We start from the raw sequence: 27684 nt of genomic DNA on the forward strand, positions 1-27684 counted from the left end.
TTTCCTCAGAGAAGGAATAACTGTGGCCACATCACTTGGGAGGACCTGCCGAATGGCCAGTTACTGGACCCTGACTCTTCTATGCCTGAGGCTGAGCGCACCTGGCCACCTGAGTTCGGGGCTGTGTGTGGGGCTGGGCCCCCCACCTTTTCCCATGCTCCTCCTCTGTAGTCTGCTGCGGGGTCCAAGCCGAGTTCTGGCTGAGAGAACTCTGGTCCCTGTTTGCCCTTCAGTTCCCCATCAGTAGCTGACTGAATCCTCTGCAAGCCCCTCCATGTGGTCTCCAATCAGAGACAAAGGGGCTGTGGGGCTTGGGGATGACCATCCCTTCCTACCTGCCGCCCCTTTGTAGGACTGTCCTTGTCCGAAGCCAAGAAGCTGAGTTCTTACTTCCACTTCAGGGAGCCTGTTGAGCTGAAGAACAAGACATTGCTGGAGAAGGCTGAGCTCGATCCGTCCCTAGACTTCATGGACTCCTTGGAGCACGACATCCCCAAAGGTAACAGCCTGTTACTTGGAGGACATTGGATACACCCCCAGGTCAGAACAGTGGGCCATGCCACTTGCCATTCCCTCTTAAGAGTGGGACCCACAGCCTGGGTGGGAACTGGGAGTTCAATATGGGGCCTTGAGTAGGGGGCTCCTCCAGGGCCCAATACAGGGCTCAGCTCCTAGTAGAAAGTTGGTAAATGTTTGCAGACAAAAGGATTGTCTTCCAGGTGCTTCCACAGACAGACGTCTCTCTTGATTTTCATATCAATCTTGAATGAAGGCAAGTTGGGAACTTCCCCCCACCAAAACATCCCTGAAAATACTAGCCATATATATACATCTTCAGGGTTGGTTTTGGGGTTAGATCCAGTGCTTGGCACACAGCTGGTGCTCAGGGAGTAGATGCTGACTGACCTGAAGAGGACCACCTGCTAAGGAAATGAATTCTGTATGTCTGTCTCCTGCTAAATGTGCTTTTAAATCCTAAAACATACAACTTCAGAGGCCTTCTTGTGCTTCAGGGCCCACCTGGCCTAGGCACACAGCCGGCAGTTGGTGGGGGTCAGAGACCCCTGGGCAGTTTCCTCCCTGGGCTCCACCAGTAGAGAAGAGCATGTCCTCGGAAGATGCTCTTGCTGGGCTCTGCATCCCAGGACAGGTGCCAGGCTCTGGGCATTCAGGGGCCACACCCAAGGCCCTGCATCAGCACCCCTGCTTTTTTCCTCCCCATGCTTGGTGTTCTGAGAGCTGGGGGGATCTGTTGTTGATGACGGCAAAGTCAACGATACTAGGAACTACTTAAAAAGGCAACGACACTGCTTATTGTGTGCCAGGCACTGTACCCACTCTTTCCCATGCCTCATTTTTTTTCTTAATTCATTTTAATCTTTACTGCTGATCTGTGAGTTAGGTACTATTATATCATTATCCCCATTTTACAGATGAAAAAATAGAGGCTCAGAGAGTTAAATCCAAGGACACAATATGTGTTAAAGCATTAGACTCCAAGGGTCTCGCCTTAACCGTGGTATCAAGTAGATGGTGTTTTCAGTGGACAGTGGAAATTGCAGGACAGTAGTCACCCTCATCACCAGGGGGAAACAGTTCTGAGGAGCCATGAGCAACCCAACTGGGCTGGAACTTAGGGTAGGGGTGGGACGGCAGTGGTGGTTAAACACAAGGGCTCTGGAACCAGAAAGCCTGTGTTGGAATCCTGAATCTGCTGTGTAATACCTGGTCACCTCAGACAAGTCCCTCAATTTCCTTGTGCCTCAATTTTTAAAAGGGGAAAATTGATATTTTCTACCTCATTGGGTTGTTATGAAAATTAAATAATAACACATATACAAAACATTTATGATAGTGTTTAAGACATTCAGGACTTAAGTAAAAATCAATAAGTATTACTGATACTGTTTTCAGTAGCAAAAAGGCCTTAGAGGGGGGTTGTGCAGGCTAGGGAGGGCCTAGAGGGCCTAGAGGGCCAAAGGGTAGGAGGGTTTAGTTGCTCAGCTGTGTCCGACTGTTTGTGACCCTATAGACTGTGGCCTGCCAGGCTCCTCTGTCCATGGGATTTCCCAGGCAAGGATACTGGAGTGGGTTGCCATTTCCTTCTCCAGGGTATCTTCCTGACCCAGGGATCGAACTCACATCTCCTGCATTGCAGGGAGATTCTTTACCACTGAACCACCTGGGAAGCCCTAGGAGTAGGCCAAGGCAGTAGGAGCTGCTGGTGGCTTGTAGGCAGATCTGTAATAACAAGGCAGTGGTGCATGAATGGATGCAGCAGGGCAAGCCAGGGCTCTGGAGGCCGTTTTGGGGCTACTTCAGTGCCCCAGGGGCTGGGCCATGGGTGGCTAAGGGCTGCCAGCAAAGAGTGGCTATGCTGGCCTCCACCACACGGGGGCACCAGAGTCAAGCCTCCCTGAGAATAGACTGGGGGTCCCGGACCTGGCAGGGAGATGGTTATGGAGGATGAGAATTTCTTAACCATCAGACACACTTTCCAGATTTCCATTACCTCCTCCAACTCTGTGCTCCCCACCTGACTAGGGGCTGGAGGGGACTGCACATCCCTGGTTGGTAAAAGGAGTTAGGAACACTGTGGTGGTGGGACCCAGTGCCAGGGCCCAAGTGGCCGACTGAGAAAAGTCCTCTTGGCGCCCCTAATCTGGGGGCAGTAGCCCCTCCCTGATTCAGAGTGTGGCTGGAAAGCTCTGCCCAGTGCGGACTTCTCAGCCGTGGCAGCAGGGAACCCAGGGCCAGCAGATGAGGCTCTCCGTTCAGAGCGCTGGGTGACTGGGGAGGGCGGGGGGTGACCCAAGAAGGCCTCCCCCCCCAGCCCCGGAGCCTAGACTTCTTGCACTAACAGTGGGCCTCAGGGCTGAGAGGTCAACCGATGATTCGACACCCCCGTCCCTCCCAGAACGCTGCCTTGTCCTTAGTGCTGGAGCCTTAGGAGTGAAGGGCTCCTGGTGTCTCCTGCGCGGGGCAGGGGGGGGGGCCGGAGGGGAGAGATTCTCCTGGCCTGACTTTGGGAAACTCCACAGTTCTGGGCCTCCAGCTCTCCTCCTCCCAGAGCCACCACTAGTAAGCCTGCAGGAAGTCTGGCTGGGTTTTACTCAGGATGGTTTGGTGGGGCCTGCAGTGTGGCGGTGAAAGTGTGGCTGGCGGGGGGAGAGCAGACACTCTGACCCTGCTCCCAGACTCCCTGCCAGATCTGCCCCTGAAAGAGCAGGAGCTGCTGGCAGGCTGCCCCACCAGGCAGACAGCAGCCGGAATGGCCAGGCCGCTAAGTGAAGCAAAGTCCCAACAGAGTTCCCTGGGGCACCAGCACTGGCGGGAAGGATGGGATCTAGGAGCTGTTTCCTGCCCAGGTAGGATCAGCTTCCTTTCTGGGTCTGAGGCAACTGTTGAGGGGAACCCTGTGTTACCTGTGAGCAGGAATGGGTCAGGCAGTCCCTGGGACTCCTGCTCTCTGTGGCCACGTGGGTTGGCCAGGCGTTCAGCAGCTGGTCCCTGGATCACCCTCGGCTGGAGAGAGGATGGAGGGATGTTGCCTGGAGCCACTTGTGACCTCCCAAGACGTCCCAGTGTGCCGTGAGGTCTGTGGAGTTCTGTGGGAGTAGGGCTTTGGTGAAAGAAGCATCCTTCAGGCAGACACAGGGCAACAGCCAAGAGTTCACTGAGCTTGGGCTGTTGCTAGGTGAGACTCGGAGAACTAAGTCAGGATGCCAGAATTCTGGGCAGTACTCTGCTGTTCAATGCTCCTTAACCTTCTATGCTGTCAGCAAACAGTCACTGAGCAGCTAGTATGTCCCAGGGACTGGAGATGCTGCTGAGAACAAGGCACCATCCGTGCCTCACAGGCATTTGGGAAGATCAAACAAAACAGAGGATGGGAAGTGGCAATATAAAACAGCAAGTGCTGCACAGGTGTCCTGGGAAGCAGAGCACACGGGTGGAGGGCAGAGTGACTCTCTGCTCAGGGACTGCCCGATACAAAGCAGCGAGGGCTCCAGCACAATGCCCAGAGTAGGCAGCAGAGGGCAGCAAGGGGCCTGCCTGCCTGGAAAGCAGCCTGATGGCTGGGCAGAGGTGAGGGACAGGCGAGACAGCACTGGGGAGGGTGGGCAACGCGGGGTCTGGGATCAGCCCTCTCTCGGTGGGGTGTGCAGGTGGCGCCTCCCTTCCAGTCCAGTGGAGGCTCAGGTGACAGGTGCTCGGCCTTCTGCACCAAGGGGCTTGGCCTTGCCCATCAGTGAGACTGGGCACTCTTCCGCCTGTCCCCGCCCCCACCCCTCCCATGTGCCGTGGCCCTGGTGTGGGGGAGTGGTTGCTCTGAGAAGGGGCCTGTGGCCATTTTTGTGTGTGTGAGACAAGTTGTGTGGTGCTGGTCTGAGTGGATTTAAGCCATCTGCCGCCCTTGGACAGCCCTGAACTCCGGCCTGGTCCACTCTCCTTCTCCAACTTAATATCAGAACTTGGCTGCCTTTCTTCTTGGAGGGCAGGGGAATGTAACTATGATGAGCATCTCCCAGCCTAAGCTTCCCACACTGGCAAGGTGGGTGAGACCCCCAAGGCCCAGGAAACCCAGGACTTCCTGCTCATGCAGGAGGCCCCATTCTTGGTTAACCAGCTTGTATCCCACCACATTCTCAGAAGAGAGAGCTTGTGGAGAAGAGTGGCTGCCAGGGGGCTGGAGGGGGAGGTCTGGGGAGACTTGGGAGACAGCATGGGCTGTGAACACCAGGGCTGCAGGAGGCTGCTTCCCTCAGAGTCCCAGTGGAGGCGGCTGGCTGGGCCCAGCCTTGCCAGCAGCTGCAGTAATAAAAGTGGGTGAAGGTGAAAGCAAGAGCCTGGCTTCCCAGGTAGATGCTACGTGACTCCTGGCACGTTGAGTATGTGTTTCCTGGGCGACAAGCTGAGCCAGAGACAAGGAAAGGACAGAAGTGTGACAGGAATGCAAGGGAGGGAGGAAGAGTGTCATTGGCTGGCCAGCCCCTCACATAGCACTTCTGTACTCTGCCAGCACCCTGGGCCTGCATGGCGCAGATCCCCAACCCTGGTGGGGGAACCCTGTTTCTCCTTGCTCTTGCTTGGCCAGTGTAGGGGGAGCCCCTGAGGAGCCTGGGCCCTCCCCCACCCACTAGAAGCAAGAGGTGGCCAAGTCCCACGTGGGCAGGCTGGTACTGGGGAAGCCAGGATCCAGTCCTTGCCCAGGGTGTGCCAAAGCACTGGTGACAGGGAACTGCTGAGTGTGTCTGGTTGGGGGCCTCCAGTTCTTTCTCCAGGGTGGGGCTGTAAGCTGCCTTCTCTGGGTGGTCAGAGCCTGACTTTTTTCAGTTCCAGGGGACTGTGGCTGTGGACTCCTGGAGCAGAGAGGGACTCCCCAGATGCTGCTGCGGGGACTGGCACGGGGAGCTGACAGGGGTTACCTTCCGGGGGTCTGTGTTCTGACCAGAAGCTGCATACGGTGTACTGGGAACACTTTGTTCTGTCACACCCCCTCTCCTGTTACCCCTGGGCCATCTGTTTTCTGGAATGAATGACTAGAAGAGCAACAGGCTAAGTCTCCAGAACCTGCAGGCAGGTTTATGAGGTGGAAGATCTCAGGGATCCAGAGAGGCAAGCTGCAGGAGCTGGGGGAGATACTCCCCACTTCTCTGACCACCCCCACCCTGCCGGGAAGTGCCCCAACCAGAGCTCTGGGAATCCAGGGACACTCTTCTTTCTCGACGCTATCTGGCTGGCACTGAGGGGCCGGGGGTCAGGCCGACACTGTGGCTTCTGCCTCATCACCTCACTCTTGGCTGGCGGTACTTGGTGCAGGCCCCTGCACAGTGCTGAGGTGGCCCCTACGTGGGCACCCCTCAAGCAGGTCAGGGCCAGCAGACTACATACACCCCGAAAGCTCTAGCTGTGACCTGGGCAGGTGCTGGAGCCCTGAGACGGGCTGAACTGCCATCAGGGCTAAGGGTGCCTGATGGTCAGGTCTCCTGGATTCAGGGTGGCCTCTGGTGGGTGGGGCCTGAGCTCCAAGGCTGCTGGGTGTGGAGTGATCGGGGTGGGCCATGGTTGGAGGCAGCCTGGGGGCAGTGGCGCAGCGGGAGCCAGGCAGCCGGGCTGGGCTGGCAGCTGATGAAGGCCTCGGCGCAGTTCTCAGTGCATCACTGGCTGGTCCAACACCAAAACCTTCAAAGCATTTGCCTTTCTGGCAGGGGCTGGGGCAGAGCTGCGGCTGGGCTGGGAGAGGCCTCGGCGCAGGGGAATAGAAGCTCCAGATCTGCATCCAGGGGCGATTTTCCCAGGCTCCTTCCTCCCACACAGCGGCTCCCTCCCTTGGTTCTGGAGCTGGATCGGGCCCTTCCCGCCAAGTCCTCGTGGCTGTACAACTCAGCCCCAGGCTGGGCTGCTCCCGTCTGGGGAGCAAAAACCAGGGCAGAACCCAGGACAGACAAAGGCTCATTAGCTGCAGCCCAAGTCCCCTCCCACCAAGGACGGCTCTCAGTCTACCGGCTGCCAGAAAAGGGCTATTGAGCTGGAGGCCTGAAAAGGCCACACTTTTATGTGAGCCTGGGCAGGTCTCATCCATCTCAGAGTGAAGCTGCTGGGCCTGGAGCAAAATTTTGCAAGAGAGGTGAAGCGCAAGAGGACGGCAGGCCACCAGCGAGCCCGAGTGCAGGGAGAGAGGGGCCTGGCGTCTCCCCGCCGAGCCCCAGCCCTGCTCCGCCTGTGCATGGGGACCCAGCTTCCTCCCCCATGCAACCTGTCACTGGACTTGCTGACAGGAATAAAACGGACTGCTTTGAGTTCCACCTCTTTTCATTTCCTTCGCCCTCCCTCTGGAAGTGGCTTTAATGAGCAGTGAAATGGCTCAAAGGCAATCAGGAGGAGTAAAGGGCCGGGATAATTAAATTGTCTTCCTCTTTCCCAGTGGAACCTTAATGCTCAGGCCTGGCTGCCTGGAACTGGGGTTTCTGCACCCCCGGCCGGGCTCTGCCTCCATGATGCCCAGGCCTTGCCCTCTGCTGCCTCTTCCCCAACCCCCAGGGTCCTGGAGTGTCCAGATGGAGAGGGGCAATGCCCTGGTGGTGCTGCGCAGCCTGCTCTGGCCCGGCCTCACCTTCTACCATGCTCCTCGCACCAAGAACTATGGCTACATCTACGTGGGCACCGGCGAGAAGAACCTAGACCTGCCCTTCATGCTGTAGGCGGGCCGCCCAGAGGGTGTGCAGAGTCTGAATAGTATTTTCATAAAGGTGGTAAATCTGGTCGGTCTGTTCTGTGCTGCTCCCCCCACCTCCACCTCCATCTGGCGTCCAGGCTGAGGAGAGGCCCAGCTCTAAATAGAGCAAGTGGCAGAGGGCTGGAATGTGCTAACGAGAGAGGACGGTGGGAGGAGACGGCACAGGGGAGAAGGTGACGGCCAGGCCTCTGAGGAGGGCAGCTTCCTGGACTTGGAAGTGCTGCACGCAGGCCGGGCAGCCGAACAAAGAGCCAGCGGCTGTCAACAGAGAGGAAGGGAGCCTGTGCGGCCGTGAGCTCCGCGCGGTGCCCCACGTGGCCCACCACCCAAGACCAGCAACTCAATGCGCAGTGACTGGCCGGAAACAGGCTGAGCCCCCCGCATTTCCCCAGCAGTGAACACACACCCAGCGGGTGAGCACAAGCCTGGTTTATAATAGTCCTTGGGATAGACGGCCGGTGCCCCAGCCCTGAGCCCCGGCCAGTCGTGAGACCACCGCAGCTGCACAGGGTCAGACACCACAGCTGTCCGCCCCCAGCTGCCAGCACCACGGTGGGGCGGGTCCCAGGCACTGCAGAGGCCCTGCCGCCCCCCGTGCCGTCTGCCCGGGAGGAGCCGGGCTGCCCTGGTGGGATGGGGCGGGAGTGCAGGATGAGCCCAGGTCTCAGGAGGCCTTGCGCTCCGTCAGTGATACAGCACCAGAGGCCTGCCCGTGTAGGAGACGTTGTCCTTCAGGAGGGGGGACCCCACGGCCATGCGCACCTTGTTCCAGCGGTGGCCCTTGTTGTAGATGGGCTTGACGGAGCGGGGAGACCAGCGGGTCAGGTACCTGTGGAGGGAGAGTGAGAGGCGGCCATGAGGGCTGGCAGCCCAGGGTGCGGCAGAGACCACGGGCGTGGGCCTCTCGGGCCGAAGCTGCACTTGGTCAGCCAAACACTTTCACCAGTTTTCCTTTCTTGAGAAGGGGCTTTTCCTGGGAGCAACTGCCCAGCGTGCTGTAAACAGATGGGCTGGGCTCTGGCAGCCGCAGGCGTGTGTGGCCACGTGCTCCCTTGTCTTTATGAGTTGCCAGTGTGTGTGCGTGTGTATCTGCTGGGGGAGGAGGCAGAGGAAGAGGCTACTCAGAGAGCAGATCAGCCCTCTCTGGCCCAGTTGTGGGGAGAGGAGAGGCTGATGTAAGGGCCTGGAGGAATCCCTCCCTCTCCCCCACTTGGCTCACTCCGCTACCCGAGCCCTCAGGGGACAAGCCTGGGCAGCCATAACTGGCGGAAGACCCCTGACCCCTGATCCTCAAGCAGGCCATGACTGGAGCCCAGGGTGAGGGCCCATGGGTGCAGACGTAGCCCAGGAAGGTTCGTGTAATACGAGCGGGGATGGGGAAAGATGGCTGCCGCCCATAGTCCTTTGGCCTCCTTTGGGGACAGCAGGGCCCTGACAGTTCCGAGAAGAGTGGCTCATGCCGGCTAGGACTGGGGTTTACTCTGTTCAGAACGAAATTTGGATCCTATCCAGAGGCCCACCCTACGTCCTGAAAGCTCAGCCTCGGCAAAGGCCAGGATCCTCCCCTGCTTCCACACTAAGTTAGGGCTCAACCCAGTGCCTCTAGAGACCCTCCCATGAGAAGTTTTAATTTAAAAAATGAATAACCATGCTGAAAATTTTTAGAGAACAGTGAAAAAGTGACTGCTAATGTATACATTTCAACTGAGCCCCCCTGGACCTCTATCTTCTGAGTTCTGAGAGGAAGTAAAAGCTGTAGGACTACACGCCACGTGCGAGCTGGGCAGGCAAGAGGGCTTCCGACGACCACTGGGTGGCTGTCAGCCCCCCAGCAGGGAGGTCTCTGTGCAGTGAGCTGGCCCCAGAGCCGCCTTTGCTGTGGCTGGTGGTGCTGCGACCTGGCAGGGCCCTGTGCTGGTGTCTCCCTGGCTTCAGAGGGGGTGGATGAAGAGGTGGGATGTGGAAGCAGGCTGCTTGGGATTGAAGATCCCAAGGCGCACCAGGCTCTCCAGAGTTGCTGCCTTATTGCACCCCTCTGCCCACCCTCGTCCCTCCCACCCTGGAGAGGCCCTGGGAAGTTGGGCTTCGGCTGGCCCTGGGCATGATGCCTGTGCTACAAGGAGCAGGCAGCTGCCGTGGAGGGGCTGGGGCCTCCGGCCAGCTCTCTGGGGCCACTCCAGCTCTAAGAACCAAAGCTCCCTGCTAATCGAGCTCCTTCCCCTACCTCTCTGGAAGGGGCGTTGAAGGAGATGGCACGGCTCCTCAAGGCCCAGCAGAGCCAGGGCCAGTGCACGGGCCTGGGCAGCTCAAGGGCCGCTGGATGAGACTGTCAAGTCCCTAGTTGTAGACAGGACTCCCTCTCTTCCCCAAGAGGGCCTTTTGCAACCCCACGAGCCCCCACCTGCCATCAGTCCTGCGTCACGTTAATGGACACTGGATATATGGGAGGGAGCCTGTCTTTGCTTCAGAGGGCTGAGGGCAGGATGGATTGTGTCCTCAGGCCTGCTGCTGTCTCTTAACAAGTTGGAGTGGGGGTGGGCTCAACTCCCAAATAGTCTGCAGCAAATTTGGGAAAGACAAGAGGAGGTTAATATGTCCTGTTCCCCCAGGGCTGCTGGCAGATGGCCCAGCTGGCAGCGTGGGAGGTGCAGGTGGGAGATGGGCAAGGGGCCAGGGTGGTGGCAAGAGAGTCAGTGAAGACCCAGCTCTGGCCCTGCACCCCCAGCCCAGCAATCTAGAGCTGGTATCTACCTGGCCTTCCATCCTCCATTCCTGGGTTCTGTTAGGGATCAGCCTAGGAGGTTTGCTGGGGGTGGGGGATCTTGCTTTGCTCTACCCAAAGAGCACAGTTCTAGTGGCATTAGGACAGGATGAAGGATGGAGGGGCATTGATAGAAGAACAAGAAACACCAACATCTTTTACAGACCTGGATCTACACTCAATTAGAGAGTACTGTAGTTCTAGGAGTATATAGTGTGGTAATGTCAGAGACAGCTGTTTGAGTGTTAGACAGGAACCTGTTCCTACACCAGGGGGGGCCACCTTGCTCAGGCTGAAAGGCAGATTGATTGATTCTAGGATCTAAAGGCCTTTCTCTCCTCTTCCATAAAACCTCAGGATCTCATGGGATGCCATACGCAACTGAGCAGGTTAACTGCACAACTCTAGGGAGAACATTCACAATCTAGTCTACATGGATGCTGCCTTCAAGTTTTGCAGTATATGATCTGACAGCTCTATACGGTGGCCCTACCCTGGACAGCCCTCCCATTTCTATTTCTAAAGTCTCATTTTGCCCTTTAATAACCCCAGTGCTATTACTGAAAGTTTGTAGAACTGCTCTGACATTCCCATAGCAACCCAGTATGATGTCATAAACAGAGGATTAGCACATTCTAATGCCCAACCAGCAGATCTTCTTACCCTTGTTACCCCTGGGCTAAGTGCCCTGCTGGGGAGGGACAAGGAAAGAAGCTGAGGCTGGCAGAGGGATAGTAACAGAGGCGTGCACAGTGGTGGGACTGATGGGGTGGTGGGGTGGCAGGGTGGCGTTCAGGCTGGAAGGGACGGAGCGCTCCAGCTTTCCTGAGCTGCATGATGAGCTCCAGGAGCTGGTCTCCCCAGCCCAGGTCTGTGTACCTGTTGAGTCGCGGTCTGGTCTTTGGAACAAATCCTTCAGGAAGCTTGGGCCTGTGATTTGGGAGCAGACCTGAATGGAGGGAAAAGCATTTAAGGGGATGGTCTCTGCACTCCCTCTGCAGCTCTGGGGGACTGAACAGAAAGCCCAAGGGGGAGGGAGGCTGGCACTGGGGGGGCGAGTATAATGAAGTCTCTGGACACACACTGCTCTCTCAGGAGGGGCTAGAAGATGTGGAAGGTGTAATGGTGCCCACAGCCCCCGGCCCCCTCGGCCCGAGGCCCTTTACCTGCTCGGTGGGCCATCTTCACACACTCCTCAATCTTGCGGTGCTCTTCCTGGCACAGCCCGGTGATCCTCCGGGGCAGCATGCCCCCATGTGGCCGGATGAACTGACTGAGCAACAGAACATCCTAGAGGAAACGGAAGACGGGAGAGGAGGATCATGGGGATGGGTGCTGGCTGCCAGGGAGCCAGGGCCAAGTGGTCTGCAGGGCAGGCTGTTGTAGCTGGCACTGTAAGGGGCTGATGCCACCCCGGGAAGCGAACTGAGACCAACTCCCTCCACACACAGCTCTGCACTCAGGCCCGCTGCCTCCGCCACAACAAGTTCAATCCCAACTTAGCAAGATTTCCTGGCCCCATTACCAACCCCAAGAGTTCTCAGCTCCTCTATGAGACAGTCTTCCAACAGACTTGGTGAGAGATTGGGAACTTTTCAAGAAGGTTAACAAGCAATCATGCACCCACAGTGTCTCTCCTGGTGATGAAAAGTGTGTTATCCTCTCTGGGTGATGTAGCGGGTATGTTATGTATTTACACACAAGAGGGAAGACCTGTACCATTTCCGCCCCCAAAGTCTACACACCATAGCCCAGAAGACTTGCAGAGAGCCCCTCCACCTTCTGCCATGCCCTCTGAACGAAGCGCCAGGCAGGAACAAGCTGAGGAGGATGAGGTCAAGTTGTGAAGTTAAATCCCACATCTTCTACACCCTCTGTGCCCAGATGTGAATGGATTCTTGGGCTTCCTTTGCACCATCAGACTGCTTTGGATGAGTCAAGGAAATAATGATAAACAAAGCCAGCATCCAGAGAGACCAAGTCCCCTCCCAACTCTCACAGGATGGCAGGGGTTAAAGGAAAAGTCTCCCACCCCACCCCCAGGGGCCTGACATGCCTGTCTTCAGAGTCCTGGTCCTCAAACGGATTCGCTGCCCTGGCGGGTGCCTCTCTGTATAACTGTAGATTTGCTTTAATCACTGGTCAGCTCCTGGGGGACCCAGGCCCCCAATTCCCACCCCTGTAATCCTCAGAATCTGATGAAAAGAACTTGGACTGGATTATCTGGGGATAATACACTGGGCTCACAGCCCCAGTGCTGCCCCCGCTGCAGGCTGCCAAGGAGGCTGACAGCTCTCTGCAGCTCAGAGTGGCGCTGTCCTGAGCAGAAAGGGGTGAAAAGGAAAACAACTTCTCCAGCCTTTACCTTGGAGGGGATTGGATTTCTTCTGCTTGATAAACAGAGCCAAGTCCATTTCCTGGAAACGGCTGGTAGGAAGAGTACCCCGCAGTGGTCAGGCAGGTGTGGGTCCCCCCACCCCCACCGCCCATCCACAGCTGGGATTCTAGGTATGCCCAGGACCCTGCTAACTTCCATGTCACAAGAAGCTGAGAGCACTGCCTGTGTCCTCCAAGTTCCCTGTTACTCCAAGTGGCCATCAGCAAAAGGGCGGGGATAGGGTGAAAGAATACCTCCACCCCCTACCCTGGGGTGGCGTGAGGCCAAGGCTCCCAGCCCAGGAGATTAATTGGGTTGTTCTGTTCAGATCCCATGGGCATGTGGCCTTTCCTGCTCTCACCACCTGACCAGGATCTCTGCCCTTAGTCATCCCATTCCACAGAGGGGCACAGGGACAACGTGCAGGTCAAACTGGCCCAAAGCCTGAATCACCTGAAACCTAAAAATAGGGTGCTTAATGTCACCAGCAGAACTCTGAAGGACAAGTATGTATTTCTCCAGGGCTGTGTCCATCCCCCACGCCTGCCCCATCTCCAGACACAGGCAGACTAGCAGCTGCGACTGGCGACTCTGCCTGGGTTTCATACCCCCGAGTGCATCCCAGCTCTGATACTTACTAAGCTGTGTGATCTGAAGCAAGTGCATTAACTTTGCCATGCCTCAAATTGCCTCATCTGTAAAACAAGGATGAAAACAGTACCTACTTCACAGGGATATTGTGAAAACAAAGTGAATTATGCCCCGCAGCTGCTTCACACACAGAGCGGCACCTACCGTTGTTTGCTCTCATCGTCTCTCCGTGAAACGACGCTCTAGAAGAGCTACAGCAAACAGGGGTCCCTGTAGCTCCAGTGTGGGAAGAGAGTGATGTGTCCTCAGATCACAGTGAGGACTCTCAAGACACGCCCTCATTACACAAGGAGGAAAACCAAACCCGGACTCTGAGTCCACCCCTCAGGAACACAGCCCTATGAGACTGGGCTCCAGGGCCCTGGTGGTCTGAGCTGCCCGCAACCAGACCAGGAACTGAGTCAGGGACTCTCCGCCCTGGCGGCACATTAGAATCACCTGGGGAGCTTTAAAAAATAATGATGAAAAAAAATTTAAAAAAAAAAAAAAAAAAAATGATGGCCGGGCTCCATCCCAGGCCAGCGGAATCATCTAGGCGTGGGGTCTGAGCATTTTTAAAGCTCCCCTGGGACTCTCATGTACGGCTAGCATTGAGAGCCGCTGGACACAATGTTTCTGTCTTGGTGGCTCCACGAGATGCCTGTTAAGCCCACGGGGAATGTGAGCTCTGAGATGCACAGACTTACCTCATAGGTATACCTGTGCTTCAGGTTCCAGCGGCAGATGGGGCATTGGCCAGAGGGGTTGGGGGGATTTGGACTTTCCTTGGGAGTCCCTGTGATTCGGCCTTCAATCTAGGAGGCAGAGAAAGAGAGCTGATGAGGGGGAGAGTTGTGTGGAGACCCCGATTCTTGAGCAACCCCCAAAAGCTGGTGAGGTTTCCTCTCTAGGGGCCTCAGGGGAGCAGCTAATGGGCCTCTCTGCCTGAACACAGCTGCTGGACGCTGGGCCTCAGGTGGCCACAGAGCTGGGTTTGGTGACCTGTGAAGGTAATAGAAACTGAATTTAATGCTGGTGGCAAGAGGAGAGGTGTGTGGTATCTGCTGAAGGCTAGCTTTCCATCCTCAAAAAGACAAAAACTCCAGAACTTTATGCTTCCCTGTCCCTGCTTTGGGAAAAAGTAATCCATGCACATGGTAAAAAGTTTCAAACTGCACAGGGATGTGGAGTCCAAAGGAAGTCTCACCCCTTATCCCGCATATCCTTCATAGCAGAAACTGCAGTTTCCAGCTCTGACAGAGCTAAGTCTAGGCCAGTGGTTCTCAACCAGGCACGATCTGGCCTCCCAGGGGACACCAGACAATGAAACATTTCTGATTGTCACCATGGGGGTGGGGTGGGATGGGGATGGGTCCCTAGCCCCTAGCGGGGAAGCTGCTAATAAGCATCCTATGACAGACAGGACAGGCCCCCACAGCAGAGAACCAGCCCGTCTAAAACGCCAACAGTGCTGAACTGAGAAACCTGCTCTAGGCCTACATGAGCAGACCACTGTGTGCACGCCCCTCCTCCCCTCTGCAAACACAGAGTGGGGGACACAGTCCCCTGGCTGCCTCCTCTCAGCACTCTGGATGCCACCTTTCACACCCCGCCCAGGCCACGTGTGAAGTGACCTCCGCCATGGCTGCTGTGTCCTGTGACACAGCCTTGGAGAGACTAAGCGCAATGAAGCAGCGACCTGGGCGTCAGCTCCAATTGCAGGAGGGGGAGGTTAGACAGCCTTGCTGATTGAGGCCACGGATTATGAGTGAGGCTGGGCCAGGTCTGAGAGGCTTTGGGGGGAAGCAACTCTCCCAGGGAAGAAGTGGAAACAGGCAAAGGAGCTGGCTGCGTAGGCGCTGTTACTGCCTTTCTGGAGATGCCACCCCAGCAATGCCAGAAAAGGAGCCAAGCGCTCGGGAAAACGGGCAGGGGGTCAAGGTGGGCCTGGGCGGGGAGAGCGAACATTTACACACTCCCCACTACAGGCCTGGCTCTGTGCTGATAATGGTCCACATGGATCATCTCATTTAAGTCCACAGCCTAGTGAGGGCAGATTCATGACCTTATTTTACTGATGAAGAAGTCAGACTCTGGACAGTGAGTAATACCGGAAGTCAGCCATGGCACTGCCTCTCGGGCATGGCCGGGCTCCCTCCCCAAGGGCTCTCATGGGACCACATGCCTCTCTGTTAGTTCCACGAATAGCAAATTCATGCCCCACAGGAAAAACACTCTGCACACACAGAAACCCGACGAGTTTCTCTCCACCAGCATGGAGTTTACAGGGTGAATGCTTGTTTCGGTTTTGGATAAGGGAACTATTCTTAAAGGGATGGGAGTCCCTAGAAAGAACTGTCTTGAGGTCTTAACCTCAAGTACAAAGGTTGAGGGGGAGCCTTCTGGGGAAGACCCCAAGAGGGAACCCTAAGGGCTTGTCCTGGGGATAAGAAGGCCTTGGGCAGGGCCATGCGTGGCTAGCTGCCAGAGGGTTAAATCCCTGGTTGACATGGAAGCCACAGAGGCTTCTGGGAACTCTGTGGAGTGGTTGAGGATTTCTTGGGAGGCACAGAAGGCCATGTGAAAACAACGTTGTCTTTTAGGGATTATAGGATAATCTAGGCCCCATGACTCCCTGAGGAAGGGAGGTGAGATGGGCCCAGTGAGGGTGGGGGGTGGGGGAGGAGTAGAGGGAGTGAAAAACCGTCTAGCTTTCTCACCAACAGATGAGCCAGGGCGCCAGCTCTGAGCCCAGGGCCCAGAAAGTGTCACCTTCTCACTGCCTCACTGAAGGAGTAGCTGAGTCATTCTAGGCAGAAAGGAAAGAGACTGAGATCCAGGCTCCTGGCCTGGGGTCAACTTACTCTCTCTAGCCTTGCCATTACCTTAGTTTCCCCTTTGGAAAACTGACTTATCGCCCGCCAAAAAACATAGCAGGAAATACTTCTGAGCCCGTGTCATACAAAAGGCCACTTTAATCAAGTAACAGATGCCTCAGTCCAGCACAGCGACTGTTCCTGATTAACCACATTCCCGCACACGGGTTGAAAATAGTAGATGCGGGATTTATGGTAATGGAGGGAGCAGATCCTGAAGCCAGTCCAGGTGGGGCTCCCACCCTCTCTCAGAGGAGCAGCCAGGCAGCTCCAAGTGGTACAGAGGTTAGAAGTGGGCAGATCGACAATACTTACTATAGTCGTCTTCCCTTCTTGGATCTCCACCACTACAGAGATAAAGGGGAAAAATTAGGTCAGCCATTTAATAAGGAACAGGGAGTTTTAAATCACAGCTCAAACCTTACACACGAAGAAAAATGAAGCGCTCTGTCTGCACTCTCCCATGGCCCCCACCTGGAAGTATGCAGGGTTTACCTCCCAGTGCCCAGGCTCTGTGCCCGGCAGGCTGTGCAGGGCAGTGCTAAATAGATTCAGTTGTGTCCAACTCTTTGTAACCCCATGGGCTGTTGCCCACCAGGCTCCTCTGTCCATGGGATTCTCCAGGCGAGAATACTGGAGTGGCCTGCCATTTCTCCTTCAGGGGATCTTCCCGATGCAGGGACTGAAGCCAAGCCTCCTGTGGCTCCTACACCGCAGGCAGACTCTACTGCTGAGCTACTGGGGAAGCCCGTGACATGAGGGTTCGCGCAAAGCAGGCGACCCCACTTTGATTTCTGGGTTGGGAAGATCTGCTGGAGAAGGGATAGGCTGCCCACTCCAGTATTCTTGGGCTTCCGTGGTGGCTCAGCTGGTAAAGGATCTGCCTGCAGTGCGGGAGACCTGGGTTCGATCCCTGGGTTGGGAATATCCCTTAGAGAAGGGAAAGGCTACCCACTCCAGTATTCTGGCCTGGAGAATTCCATGGACTCTGTCATCCACAGGGTCGCAAAGAGTCAGATACAACTGAGCGACTTGCACTTTCACTTTTCCTGCAGGCTGGGTGGGGGGCAAATCCAGATGCCCATATCATATCACCTCTCTGAGATTAGGGGTCTTCATACTGTTTCTGCCTTTCTAAGCCAAGATTTATCTTGGTCTCATCCGAGGTACTTGGCAAGATCTTGCCCTACTGTGGCTAGCAATCATGGCCTAAGAGCTGAGGGGTTGGGGGTGGACAGAGACCATAAAAAGACCTTCAAAAGTACCCACTGTATGTGTTCTTTCATGAAGAGAAATCAGACAAATGTGGTTCCTGACCTTGACCAGTCTGCAATCTAAGATGCAGCACCCAGGGGCCCCACAATGGGTAATAATGAGATCAGTTCGCTCTGAGAACATCTTGAGAGCCTTGCGTTAAACCTGTATAAAGGCAGCTATCTTTCCTCCCTGCAGGAATGCATTTTGTTATCCACATTGGAGAGGGAAGAGTGACAGGAACGAGGGGCCTGCAGGTATGGGGCTGGGGTCAGGGCACGATTTCAAAGAGAGGACTGCAGAGCTATCCGGAGAGGGACTCCCTCAGCTCTTCGCCTATTTAGGAGTAAGGCAGTCAGAAAAGAACCTGAGGGCAAAACAATTTCATTGCATGCATGTCAGGCTGTACTTATGTCCTCTTATTTAACCAGGATTCAGAAAGACCACTTCAACAATATCCTAAGGGAGAACCAAGCTCATAACCCACTTTTGGCAAATAAAATCAAACAGAAGGTTCCTAGATATTGTCCCCATGGTCGCCCAGTTTCTTTAGAAAGAGAGAAGCCGTGGCTTTTAGCATAGGAATTGGCACACGGCAGATGCTCCATAAACTCTAGGGAGCAAAATACTGGTCGTGATGCCCTTCTGACTGCTAATTACCATAATAGAAAATGTGAGTGCACACAGCTATAGATAGGCTGCAAATTGTCTCCCCAAATGCTAAATCTATATTTTAACAGCAGCTTGGCTACCGCAATTAGTTCTACTCAGCTCCAGTCAAGGAAAGAAGCAGTACAGATTAGAAAGAACCTAAGGTTAACTTTGTGAATCAAATGAAAGTTACGGACCTCGCCCTAGAAACACGTCCCTCGGTGTACACACAATTAGACATGGATTACAGGAAGCTCACAGACCCCTGCAGCTGTGTACCTAAATGGTAAGACTGGTTTTCCCTCAGTGGTGGCAGGAGGTGATTTTCTAAAGTTTCTAAAATAAACATGTACTGCTTTTGCAATAAAAAAATAAGCAGTAAAAACAGAGAAGCTAAGAAAAAAGAGTGAGGCAACTCGAACCCACCCGGAGGCCCCCGGCAGCATCTGTGATCACTGAGCTCTGTGACCGACACCAAACTGGGCCCAGACTGCCTGGAATTGTCCCCCCACTCGTTTTCTGGGCACGGCCATTCATAGAGACCCATTACTCCAAACAACCAACCTGAGAGCCCCCTCAGCTGCGACTCCACACACACAAGGGAGTGACAACTGGCCAGAGAGGCCCTGAGGCTTTCTCTAGAGAACACTATAGTTACTAATCAACTCAAAGACAAACTAAGCTTCTCTCCCTAAGAGAAAATGCGTCACCCCACGCACGGATCTACTTGTTCCCAAGAGACCAGCCTAAACGGGATGTGGGTGAGACTCAACCTGGTACTCAGTCTGGAGGCCAGCACATCTGCCGGGGGATGGTCCCTGCGCTGCGTCAGCTTACAAGAGCTCTGGGGCAGGAGGGCCGAGCCCTAGCCCAGCTGGGCACCCAGGAAACTGCGAATTTGCAAAAACCAGGTTGGAAGAGGGACGGAGGGTGACCCAGTCTGAGCAACGGCAGGTGAGGGGGGCAGCACAGGTTTTTAAGAATCCCGATAGCAAACAAAAGGAGAGACCTACTCCGGAATCACTTAGGTCGGCGTGAGATCAGCGCCCTGAAGTGAAGTGGACCAACATGTGCTTCCCCTCTCCATGGAGGCACTTGGGTCCCAACCATGAGGTAAACAAGTCTAGTAAAACACACATCACTCCTGGCAAAGAACCAAACCCTGAAGTCATCCCACTGGCCCCTGGAAGAGAGATCAAAGTCTGTGGCAAGCTCCACTGTTCATAAGCTCCCCACACAGCAACTCTGAGCCAGTGAATCATCTCACTATGTTTTATCGGGTAAAACAATAGGCAGATGCTTATCTCATAGAGACGATTTGTCAAACGAGGAGGAATGACTTGAGAACACATATGGAACTGAGACTGATCAGGGCGGTATCTCAGTGCAGGGGCAGAGGGCCCACTGGAGCCTGAAGAGGCCCTAGTAGATTTCAGGCCTCTCAAAACAGAGATAGGAATCAAAATAGTATTGCTTTTCAGCATGCATACAAAAACATGTCAAAACCAAACAAAACCTGAGATCCATTTTGTCCCTGGCCTCCTCTCCATTCAAGAGAAGTGGGGGTGGTTAAGAAAAGCTGGACTAACAGGAGACCATTAGTCACTAACTGAAAACTTGTTTAGAAAAAGATGGAATTGCCCTTGTGTTCTGAGATGTGGCTGGATCAAGTAAACTAAAGAAGCAGTTTTCTAAACCAAGATTAAGGGCCAATCTCTTACACATCAAATAATCTGTGCCACAGGAGGCAAGGCATTTGCTGAGCAACCGTGGAGTGTACAACTGGGCTCCACCCACCGTGGAGAGCTCCCCTCTAAGAGGAGACACAGTCTTTGCCCTAGAGGAGAAAAGAGAACTAAACCAAGCATGGGAACTTCACTCTAATAAAGTCCATGCCTCGTAAAGAGGTCCTTTGAGTACTTCAGTAAATACTCGCCTAGGATGGAGTCCAAGATAACTGGATTGTAAGTCTAGAGCAAACAGCGTCGCGGTTAGATTGCAGTGAGGCAAAAAGGCCTCGATGGCCACACAAACAGACACAGAGAACTGTGGTGGGATAAAGGCCCAACTGTTTAGTAAAGGAGGAAGTGAGGGGAGATGAATGACAAGGGCTGGAGGGAACTGCTGCAGGAAGTGCCCAGAGGACCGATGTCCTTCTTGGAAAGGCTCCATGGAAATCAAGTCTCAAGCAGAGCATGAAGGGATGGAGTAACTGAATGGCAAGGTGGCTACAGGGCAGCACCAACAATCCTACACAGCATGCTTGGCAAGTGTGGCCATTGACTACTTTTCTCAAACTCCTTCCTCCCTCAAGCACTGTTCCCTTCTGTTCATCTTTAACTCTGTCACAAAAGTTTTCTGATTCTCTCACCACCTACCCCTTCCTTTTCCCTTGGACCTGAGGGAACTTCCCTCTGCACTATCCTTCAAACGAGGAGTCTCACTGCTACACAAAAATCTCTTTCCACTAGCAGGTTACTCTGGACCATGTCTTTTGAATTCTTTAAAGCCCCCAACTTGCTCACTTCTATCTCAAAGCTTTTAGTTACAGGGCTGTCCATCCTGCAAGGCATATCCTTGTCTGAAATGCTAGGTCCTCCAGAAAGCTCCCTTAGCTAACTGGAAAAGAAGAAAAACATTCCCTTCAGCCTTTACTTGTTTCAACACACTCTGCTCTGAGGATCTGCCAGATCATTATTGTTCATTTAGAAAGTCATATGTGTTTATTACTCTTGTTTTAAATGCTTTCCTTCACAAGGGCTCTAAGAGTGACAAGGCAGGAACAAGGTCTAATCTCTGCTAGGTCTGACGGTGTCAATCATGAAATCAACTCCAGCAAGTTAACCAATAAAAGCTTTTAGGGAGGGGAGGGAACCACGGGGAAGCCCTACCACAGAGTACCAAGGTGGTGTCACTGGTGAAGAGGGAAACTGCTGGCCTTACTTCTGACTCCAGCACTTACTAGCTGTGCGATGCTGGGCACAGCTACTGAATACCTCTGGACCAGATTTCTTCATTTGTAAAAATGCCAGTAATATCCACCTTTAAAGGTTGCTGAGAAGACTGAAAAGTGTATGTGGAAAACCTGGCAGAGTGCTTGCAGCACTTAATAAACCACAATTTCCATTTTTTGCTTTCCTTTAAGTCTTGCTTCTTCCATAATCATCTTTTTTGGTTCTGTATGTCCCTCTGGTCAAAGATCAGACCAGGCTTTCTCAACAGCAGCAGGACTGGTATTTCAGGCCAGGTGGTTCTTTGTTGTGGGGGGGCTGTCCTGTGCACAGGAAGATGCTTACAGCATCCCTGGCTTCTACCACCACACACACACCAGGAGCACCAGCTGTGACGACCTCAAAAATGTCTCTGGACGTTGCCAAGTGTTCCTGAGAGAACAAACTGCCCTTGACTGAGAATCACTGCTTCATACAGAGAGCTTCTACAGGCAGGAGCAGTAGTGCTGAGTGCCCACGAACTCTGACTAAAATTAAACAGTACTGTCGTATCAGAAAAGTAGAAATGCTTGAATGTTTTCAGCAAGACGCCAGCTCCCTCTCTGTGACTTTAAATTCTATGTATACAATATTATTCCTCAAATATACCAGCCAGGACCAGTCAAAATTAGCTGTATATGTAATTCTTTAAGCTTTACACATAATGGATAGAACATCATGAGAAAGTTGCTGGTGCTGTTTTTAATTTAAAGGCTTTGGAGATAGGTGGTTCTCAAGAAAAGTATAAGCTGATGCCTTCAAGTAAGATCACATCAATTCAATTATTTGGCTTTTAGGTCTGACAGTAACACAGAGAAGTTACCAGGTATGCATGGTGGGGAAGACTTCAAATATTCATTTCATCATACAGCCATCTCTCCAACTGAAAAATTCAAATCTCAAATATTCCTTTGTAAAAAAACAAAACTATTCCTTTTGCCTATCCTCTGGGAACATGGCAAAGAACTGTTTTCAACTTTTAATTTCGTAATGGATATGTGCATTGTAGTTGTTAATGTTTGACACTTGGTAGATGCCACCAAAAATGTTACAGGTAAGGAATTCCCTGGTGGCTCAGTGTTTAGGACTGACTCTGTGCTTTCACTGCAAGGAATCCAAGTTTGATCCCTGATTGGGGAACTAAGATCCCACCAGCCAAGTGGCACGGCCAAAAAAAAAAAAAAAGTTATGGGCATATGCCCATTTTACAGCATAGGAACACATGAAACAACTTTCCAAGTCCTTGTTACCATCAGCATGATCTCTTTGGTGTCTTTCTTTATCAATGCATTAGTTCATCTAACGCTAAAGAGGCAGTGCCTGGATTTTGTTTTTCTTTCTAGCAAATGTTCCATCTTCCCTTCATAGCTAAATTCTTCAAACACCCATTTCCATTTCTTCATTAATTATTTCTTTAATTTTCCAAACTGGGTTCCTTATCTGCCATTCTACTGAAAACTTACAGAAGACTTTTTCTGAGACAAATCCAATGCTCCCCTTGTTAGGCTCTTTTTTTTGGACTTTTATGCTTCCCCTGGCAAAACGATCACTCTTTTTCCCTGGATACATCTCAGCTTTAGTTAAAGGATATGCTACTCCAGACCTTACACACACACACACAAAACCACTTCTTTGCACATCACTTATCCTTTCCTGCTTCCAGCAGTGCACAAAGGAAGGTTATGTACTGAAAAGACCTTTTCATTTTCCGCCAGATTCCATCCTTTTATGAGCCTATTAAAGACACACTCCCTTCAGGAAAATTTCCAATTCAGTTTGCTGTTTCCAGTAACTGAATCTCTCTGAACATGTGCTTAGTCGCTAAGTCATGTCCCTCTCTTTTAGGATCCCGTGGGCTGTAGCCCACCAGGCTCCTCTGTGCATAGGATTTTTCAGGCAAGAATACTGGAGCGGGTTGCCATTTCCTTCTCCAGGGAATCGTCCCAGACCCGGGGATCAAACCCGTGTCTCCTGCATTGCAGGATTCTTCACCCGCTGAGCCACTGAGGAAGCCCCAAACACCTATAACCTAAATTGTATTCACTGGAGAGTACTGCATCATCTCATTAGAACCTAACTACTCAGGAACCCCTTGACAGTTTGAAGTATAGCACTTCGCCTTCAGTAATCTCTCAGTTCAATGTCAGGCTGCCTTTCCAGACTTAATGAAAAGCAAAACCACTATCCAGGATTTGTCTGTTTCAGCTGTTCAATGGCCTTTCCACCTTAGCTTCCACCTCTTAGACTAAGGGTTCGGGCAGTGAAAGCTGCCATCAGATTATACCATTTCAGATGAGAAACTGGAAAAGGAGGCCCAGGGGAGGGTATCCAGCTGACCTTCCCTGATCGCACAGTAATTTTTTAGTGAAGGAGGCGGCGGTTCGAAGAATATGGAATAGAGAATTAACATCCAGTGCCTGCGTGCGTGGGTGCTAAGTCGCTTCAGTTGTGTCCGATTCTTTGTGACCCTATGGACTGCAGCGTGCCAGGCTCCTCTGTCCAAAGTATTCTCCAGGCAAGAGTACTGGAGTGAACTGCCCTACCTTCCTCCAGGGGATCTTCCCGATCCAAGGATCGAACCGATGTCTCTTGCATTGCCAGGCTCTTAACAAAAAACTTTTCTGAACCCTAGGACAGGTTTCTATTCTGCTCCTAAATAAGCAAGCTTTCTCTCCGATCTTCATCCCCCTCGCCCCCCTCCCCGCCACCACCCATGAGGACACTCACGATGAATGAAAGATCAACGTAATATAATCAGGATCTGGAAGAAAACTGCTAGCATTCCCCGAGCGCAAACATCTCCAACGTTTCAGAATCGCGCGAAGGAAAGGGAGGGAGGGGCGCACGGGGGCAGAAAGAAGCAGCCTTCGTTTCTTCTCTTCAACTCTAGGAGGTCACCAGGACCCAGCACTCACCTTCCCTGAACGCGCGGGCTGGTGGCCTAGCCCAGTTGGTCACGGTCGGGCCTGTCAGCAGCCCTCTGAGAAACCGTCCGCAGCCGGACAACAGCACATTGAAGGCCGCCATTTTGAAAACTATCGCTGACCTCTTGTGCACTTCCGCTTCCGGAACGGCGCGCGCGCGCAGCCGCAGTAGTGGGCAGGAAGAGTGCGTCTTGTGAGCGTCGAGCTCCGTTACTCTTGTCAGTTATTTCGATTTCCTCACGTCTCCATCTCTGAGCAAAGCAGAGTTAATGTGTGAAGCCTGTGCTTCATTCTGAGAGGCTGGGGAGGTCTTTATCTCCTGTCTGCTAGTCCTCGAAGTCTCCAGGGTCGCTTTCGTTCCCTGGCGGACTTCTTCAGTAAAATTACATGCACAATCCTTATTTCTTTAAAACTTTTTCTTTACAAGTGAGATGTGGATTTTCAGCTTCTTGAGGCTGCGGCTAAGTCTGTACCAGAGAAGTTGAAATGGTTAGGACAATGATTCTGGAACATCAGGTATCTCACAGATCTGGGATGGAATTAATACTCGTGCGCCAACCCCTCCCCACCGCTGCCCGCACAGTCCCCAAGCTGCGCTGCCCTCACCAAGGGGTCTTTCATTCTGGTAACTTGACGCTGACCTTTTGCTCCAAATCTTGAAAGATGATGCTGTGAAAGTGCTGCACTCAATATGTCAGCAAATTTGGAAAACTCAGCAGTGGCCACAGGACTGGAAAAGGTCAGTTTTCATTCCAATCCCAAAGAAAGGCAGTGCCAAAGAATGCTCAAACTACCGCACAATTGCACTCATCTCACACACTAGTAAAGAAATCCTTAAAATTTTCCAAGCCAGGCTTCAGCAATATATGAACCGTGAACTTCCAGATGTTCAAGCTGGTTTTAGAAAGGCAGAGGAACCAGAGATCAGATTGCCAATATCCGCTGGATCATCGAAAAAGCAAGAGAGTTTCAGAAAAACACATCTATTTCTGCTTTATTGATTATGCCATAGCCTTTGACTGTGTGGATCACAATAAACTGTGGAAAATTCTGAAGGAGATGGGCATACCAGACCACCTGACCTGCTTCTTGAGAAACCTGTACACAGGTCAGGAAGCAACAGTTAGAACTGGACATGGAACAACAGACTGGTTCCAAATAGGAAAAGGCGTACATCAAGGCTGTATATTGTCACCCTGCTTATTTAACTTCTATGCAGAGTACATCATGAGAAACGCTGGGCTGGAGGAAGCACAAGCTGGAATCAAGATTGTCGGGAGAAATATCAATAACCTCACGTATGGAAATGACACCACCCTTATGGCAGAAAGTGAAGAAGAACTAAAGAGCCTCTTGATGAAAGTGAAAGAGGAGAGTGAAAAAGTTGGCTTAAAGCTCAACATTCAGAAAACTAATATCATGGCATCCAGTCCCATCACATCATGGCAAATAGATGGGGAAACTGTGGAAACAGTGGCTGACTTTATTTTTCTGGGCTCCAAAATCACTGCAGATGGAGACTGTAGCCTTGAAATTAAAAGACACTTACTCCTTGGAAGGAAAGTCATGACCAACCTAGGTAGCATATTAAAAAGCAGGGACATTACTTTGTCAACAAAGGTCCATCTAATCAAGGCTATGATTTTTCCAGTGGTCATGTATGGATGTGAGAGTTGGACTATAAAGAAAGCTGAGCACTGAAGAATTGATGCTTTTGAACTGTGGTGTTGGAGAAGACTCTTGAGAGTCCCTTGGACTGCAAGGAGATCCAACCAGTCCATCCTAAAGGAGATCAGTCTTGGGTGTTCATTGGAAGGACTTATATTGAAGCTGAAACTCCAATACTTTGGCCACCTGATGAGAAGAGCTGACTCATTTGAAAAGACCCCGATTCTGGGAAAGATTGAGGGCAGGAGGAGAAGGGGGCAACAGAGGATGAGATGGTTAGATGGCATCACCGACTCAATGGACATGAGTTTGGGTGGACTCCAGGAGTTGATGATGGGCAGGGAGGCCTGGCGTGCTGTGGTTCATGGGATCACAAAGAGTTGGACATGACTGAGTGACTGAACTGAACCGAACTAAAACTTATTCTCAGGGCTCAGCTCAAACTTCACTTCCACATTAGTCTTTCTTAACCTCCCTGTTACTAGTTCTCAGCACCAGATATCTCTCCATCTTAGTTGTCGTTTTCTTAGTTAAGTCATGTCCGACTATTTTGACAACGTGGACTGTAGTCTGCCAGGTTACTCTGTCCATGGGATCACCCAGGCAAGAATACTGGAATGGGTTGCTGTTTCCTTCTCCAGGGGACCTTCCCAGACTGGGGATTAACAGGTGGATTCTTTACCACTGAGCCACCAGGAAATCCCCTCCATCTTAGTACCCTGTTCAACTACAGTTTTGTATCAGTTTGTGTAACATGTGTCTCCCCACCAAACTGTAAGCTCCATGAAGCCAAGGACATTGGTTTTGTTGTTGACTCTCATTTCTCCAGCATTTAGTATAGTGCTTGACACATAATGAGTGCAATATATATTTGTTGAGTGAGTAAGTAGGACCTATTTTCTATGGCTTTTGTGAAGATTAGATGAGATAAAACATAAGTGCTCAATAACCATAATTTATTAATAAGGCAGTTACTGAGATGCCCGTGTGCTAGGTACTTTTCACAACTTTGATGTACTTGTCTAATAACGAAACTTATAGTACCAAAAAGAAAGCTCAGTTTTATATCTTTCGGATTTGTAGGATGAACAGAATATTCCTCTAGAGCTATATAAGAAAGGAAAGTCATTCACACCTCAGTTCTTCCACATGGTGGTTAGGATATTATTTTACACACTTGAAGGGGGAATTTCTAGTTATCCTAGTCTGATTCATACATGGGGAAATAAGGCTTATTAAAAGGCAGAGCACGCTGTCTGATGAGGGGAGGGAAGGAGTCAATCTTCCAGTTGGGACTGTCACGTTGGTGGACTAAGACGATGCAGAGCAGCTGCTGTATGGTGTACTTGAGTGGTATCAACTAAGAGGAAAGAAGGAAATATGTGGCACTGGGTTTCCTTAAAACGTCACATTCAGCAAAGACAGGTCCCAGAAAGGGGGAACTTGAGAGAATGGTCGATCTAGAAGGTGAGACACATGGATTAGGAGTGGAGCAGAGAGTTGGTGGTGTGTATGTCTATGTGTTCTAGTTAGGGCAGAAAGTCCTCAGCTGTCCTGGTAGCTTTTCCTTTCCTTCTGTACAGATGACCTTGAACCCTTCCTGCTTGTACCACACCCCATGTTTCTTTACGAGTCCCCAGCTTCTGGAGATCAACTGGGATCAAGGCAGTAACAGAGCCCCATCCAGGGTTTGTTTTGGACACAGTGATTCAAAAGATTTGAATGTTAACCCTCTCTTTGTTATCATATCCTAATTTAATCAAAGTTTATTAAAAAAAAATTTGTATTTTCTACAATAAGTAATGTGATCATTGTAAAAAAAAAAAAAAAAAGAAACAATGAATAGAAAATAAATAGCCATAATCCAGACATAAGCATTATTTGCATTCAGCAAAATGAAATAATACTGTGTATTTTCTTTGTTTTGTCTTCTTTTTTTGATTAATCTTTGGCTGCACTGGATCTATGTTTCTTGTTGAGTGGGCTATTCTTTAGTTTCAGTGAATGGGGTCTAATCTTTATTGTAGTATGAGGGCTTCTCATTGTCGTGGCTTCTCTTGTTGTGAAGCACAGGCTCTAAGTATACAGGCTCAGCAGTTTTGGCACATGGGCTTAGTTGCTCCTTGGCATGTGGAATCTTCCCAGAGTAGAAATCAAACCTGTGTCCCCTACATTGGCAGGCAGATTGTTATCCACTGCACCACCATGGAAGTCCATGTTTATTTATTTCACTGTGCTGGGTCTTAGTTGCAGCATGTGGAATCTAGTTCCCTGACCAGGGATTGAACCTGGGCTTCCTGCATTGGGAGCACA

The 27684-nt window shown here is 51.9% G+C and overlaps 2 protein-coding genes across 7 annotated transcripts in view; one reads left to right on the forward strand and one right to left on the reverse strand.

The window, feature by feature from the left end:
• Positions 1 to 27684, forward strand: part of RSPH9 (radial spoke head component 9) — a 38090-nt gene that overhangs the window by 5982 nt on the left and 4424 nt on the right. Inside the window, exons 4-5 of one of the 4 annotated variants that reach the window (XM_043907590.1) lie at positions 353 to 499; positions 5338 to 7266. In XM_043907590.1, coding sequence (XP_043763525.1) covers positions 353 to 499; positions 5338 to 5543 — 353 coding nt within the window. In that variant the 3' untranslated portion in view covers positions 5544 to 7266. Of the gene's footprint in view, positions 1 to 352; positions 541 to 5337; positions 7267 to 27684 lie in introns of those variants that run through there. The other 3 variants (XM_043907591.1, XM_043907592.1, XM_043907593.1) reach the window with 3 other exon arrangements.
• Positions 7655 to 24198, reverse strand: MRPS18A (mitochondrial ribosomal protein S18A). 3 transcript variants are annotated; one of them, XM_043907594.1, is made up of 9 exons: positions 23695 to 23802; positions 16200 to 16231; positions 15729 to 15817; positions 13716 to 13823; positions 12367 to 13073; positions 11747 to 11822; positions 11168 to 11291; positions 10881 to 10950; positions 7655 to 8069 (listed from the first exon to the last, which is right to left on the reverse strand). In XM_043907594.1, exons 5-9 carry the CDS (start codon positions 12597 to 12599, stop codon positions 7925 to 7927), a joined length of 648 nt encoding a protein of 215 aa, XP_043763529.1. In that variant the 5' UTR covers positions 12600 to 13073; positions 13716 to 13823; positions 15729 to 15817; positions 16200 to 16231; positions 23695 to 23802; the 3' UTR covers positions 7655 to 7924. The 3 variants fall into 3 exon arrangements, with proteins under 3 accessions (XP_043763529.1, XP_043763531.1, XP_043763532.1); XM_043907596.1 differs by lacking the exons at positions 11747 to 11822; positions 12367 to 13073; positions 15729 to 15817 and having other exon boundaries at positions 23695 to 24198; XM_043907597.1 differs by lacking the exons at positions 10881 to 10950; positions 11747 to 11822; positions 12367 to 13073; positions 15729 to 15817 and having other exon boundaries at positions 23695 to 23844.

The sequence above is a fragment of the Cervus elaphus genome, chromosome 7 (assembly GCF_910594005.1).
Source record: "Cervus elaphus chromosome 7, mCerEla1.1, whole genome shotgun sequence".
NCBI classification, from domain to species: Eukaryota; Metazoa; Chordata; class Mammalia; order Artiodactyla; family Cervidae; genus Cervus; species Cervus elaphus.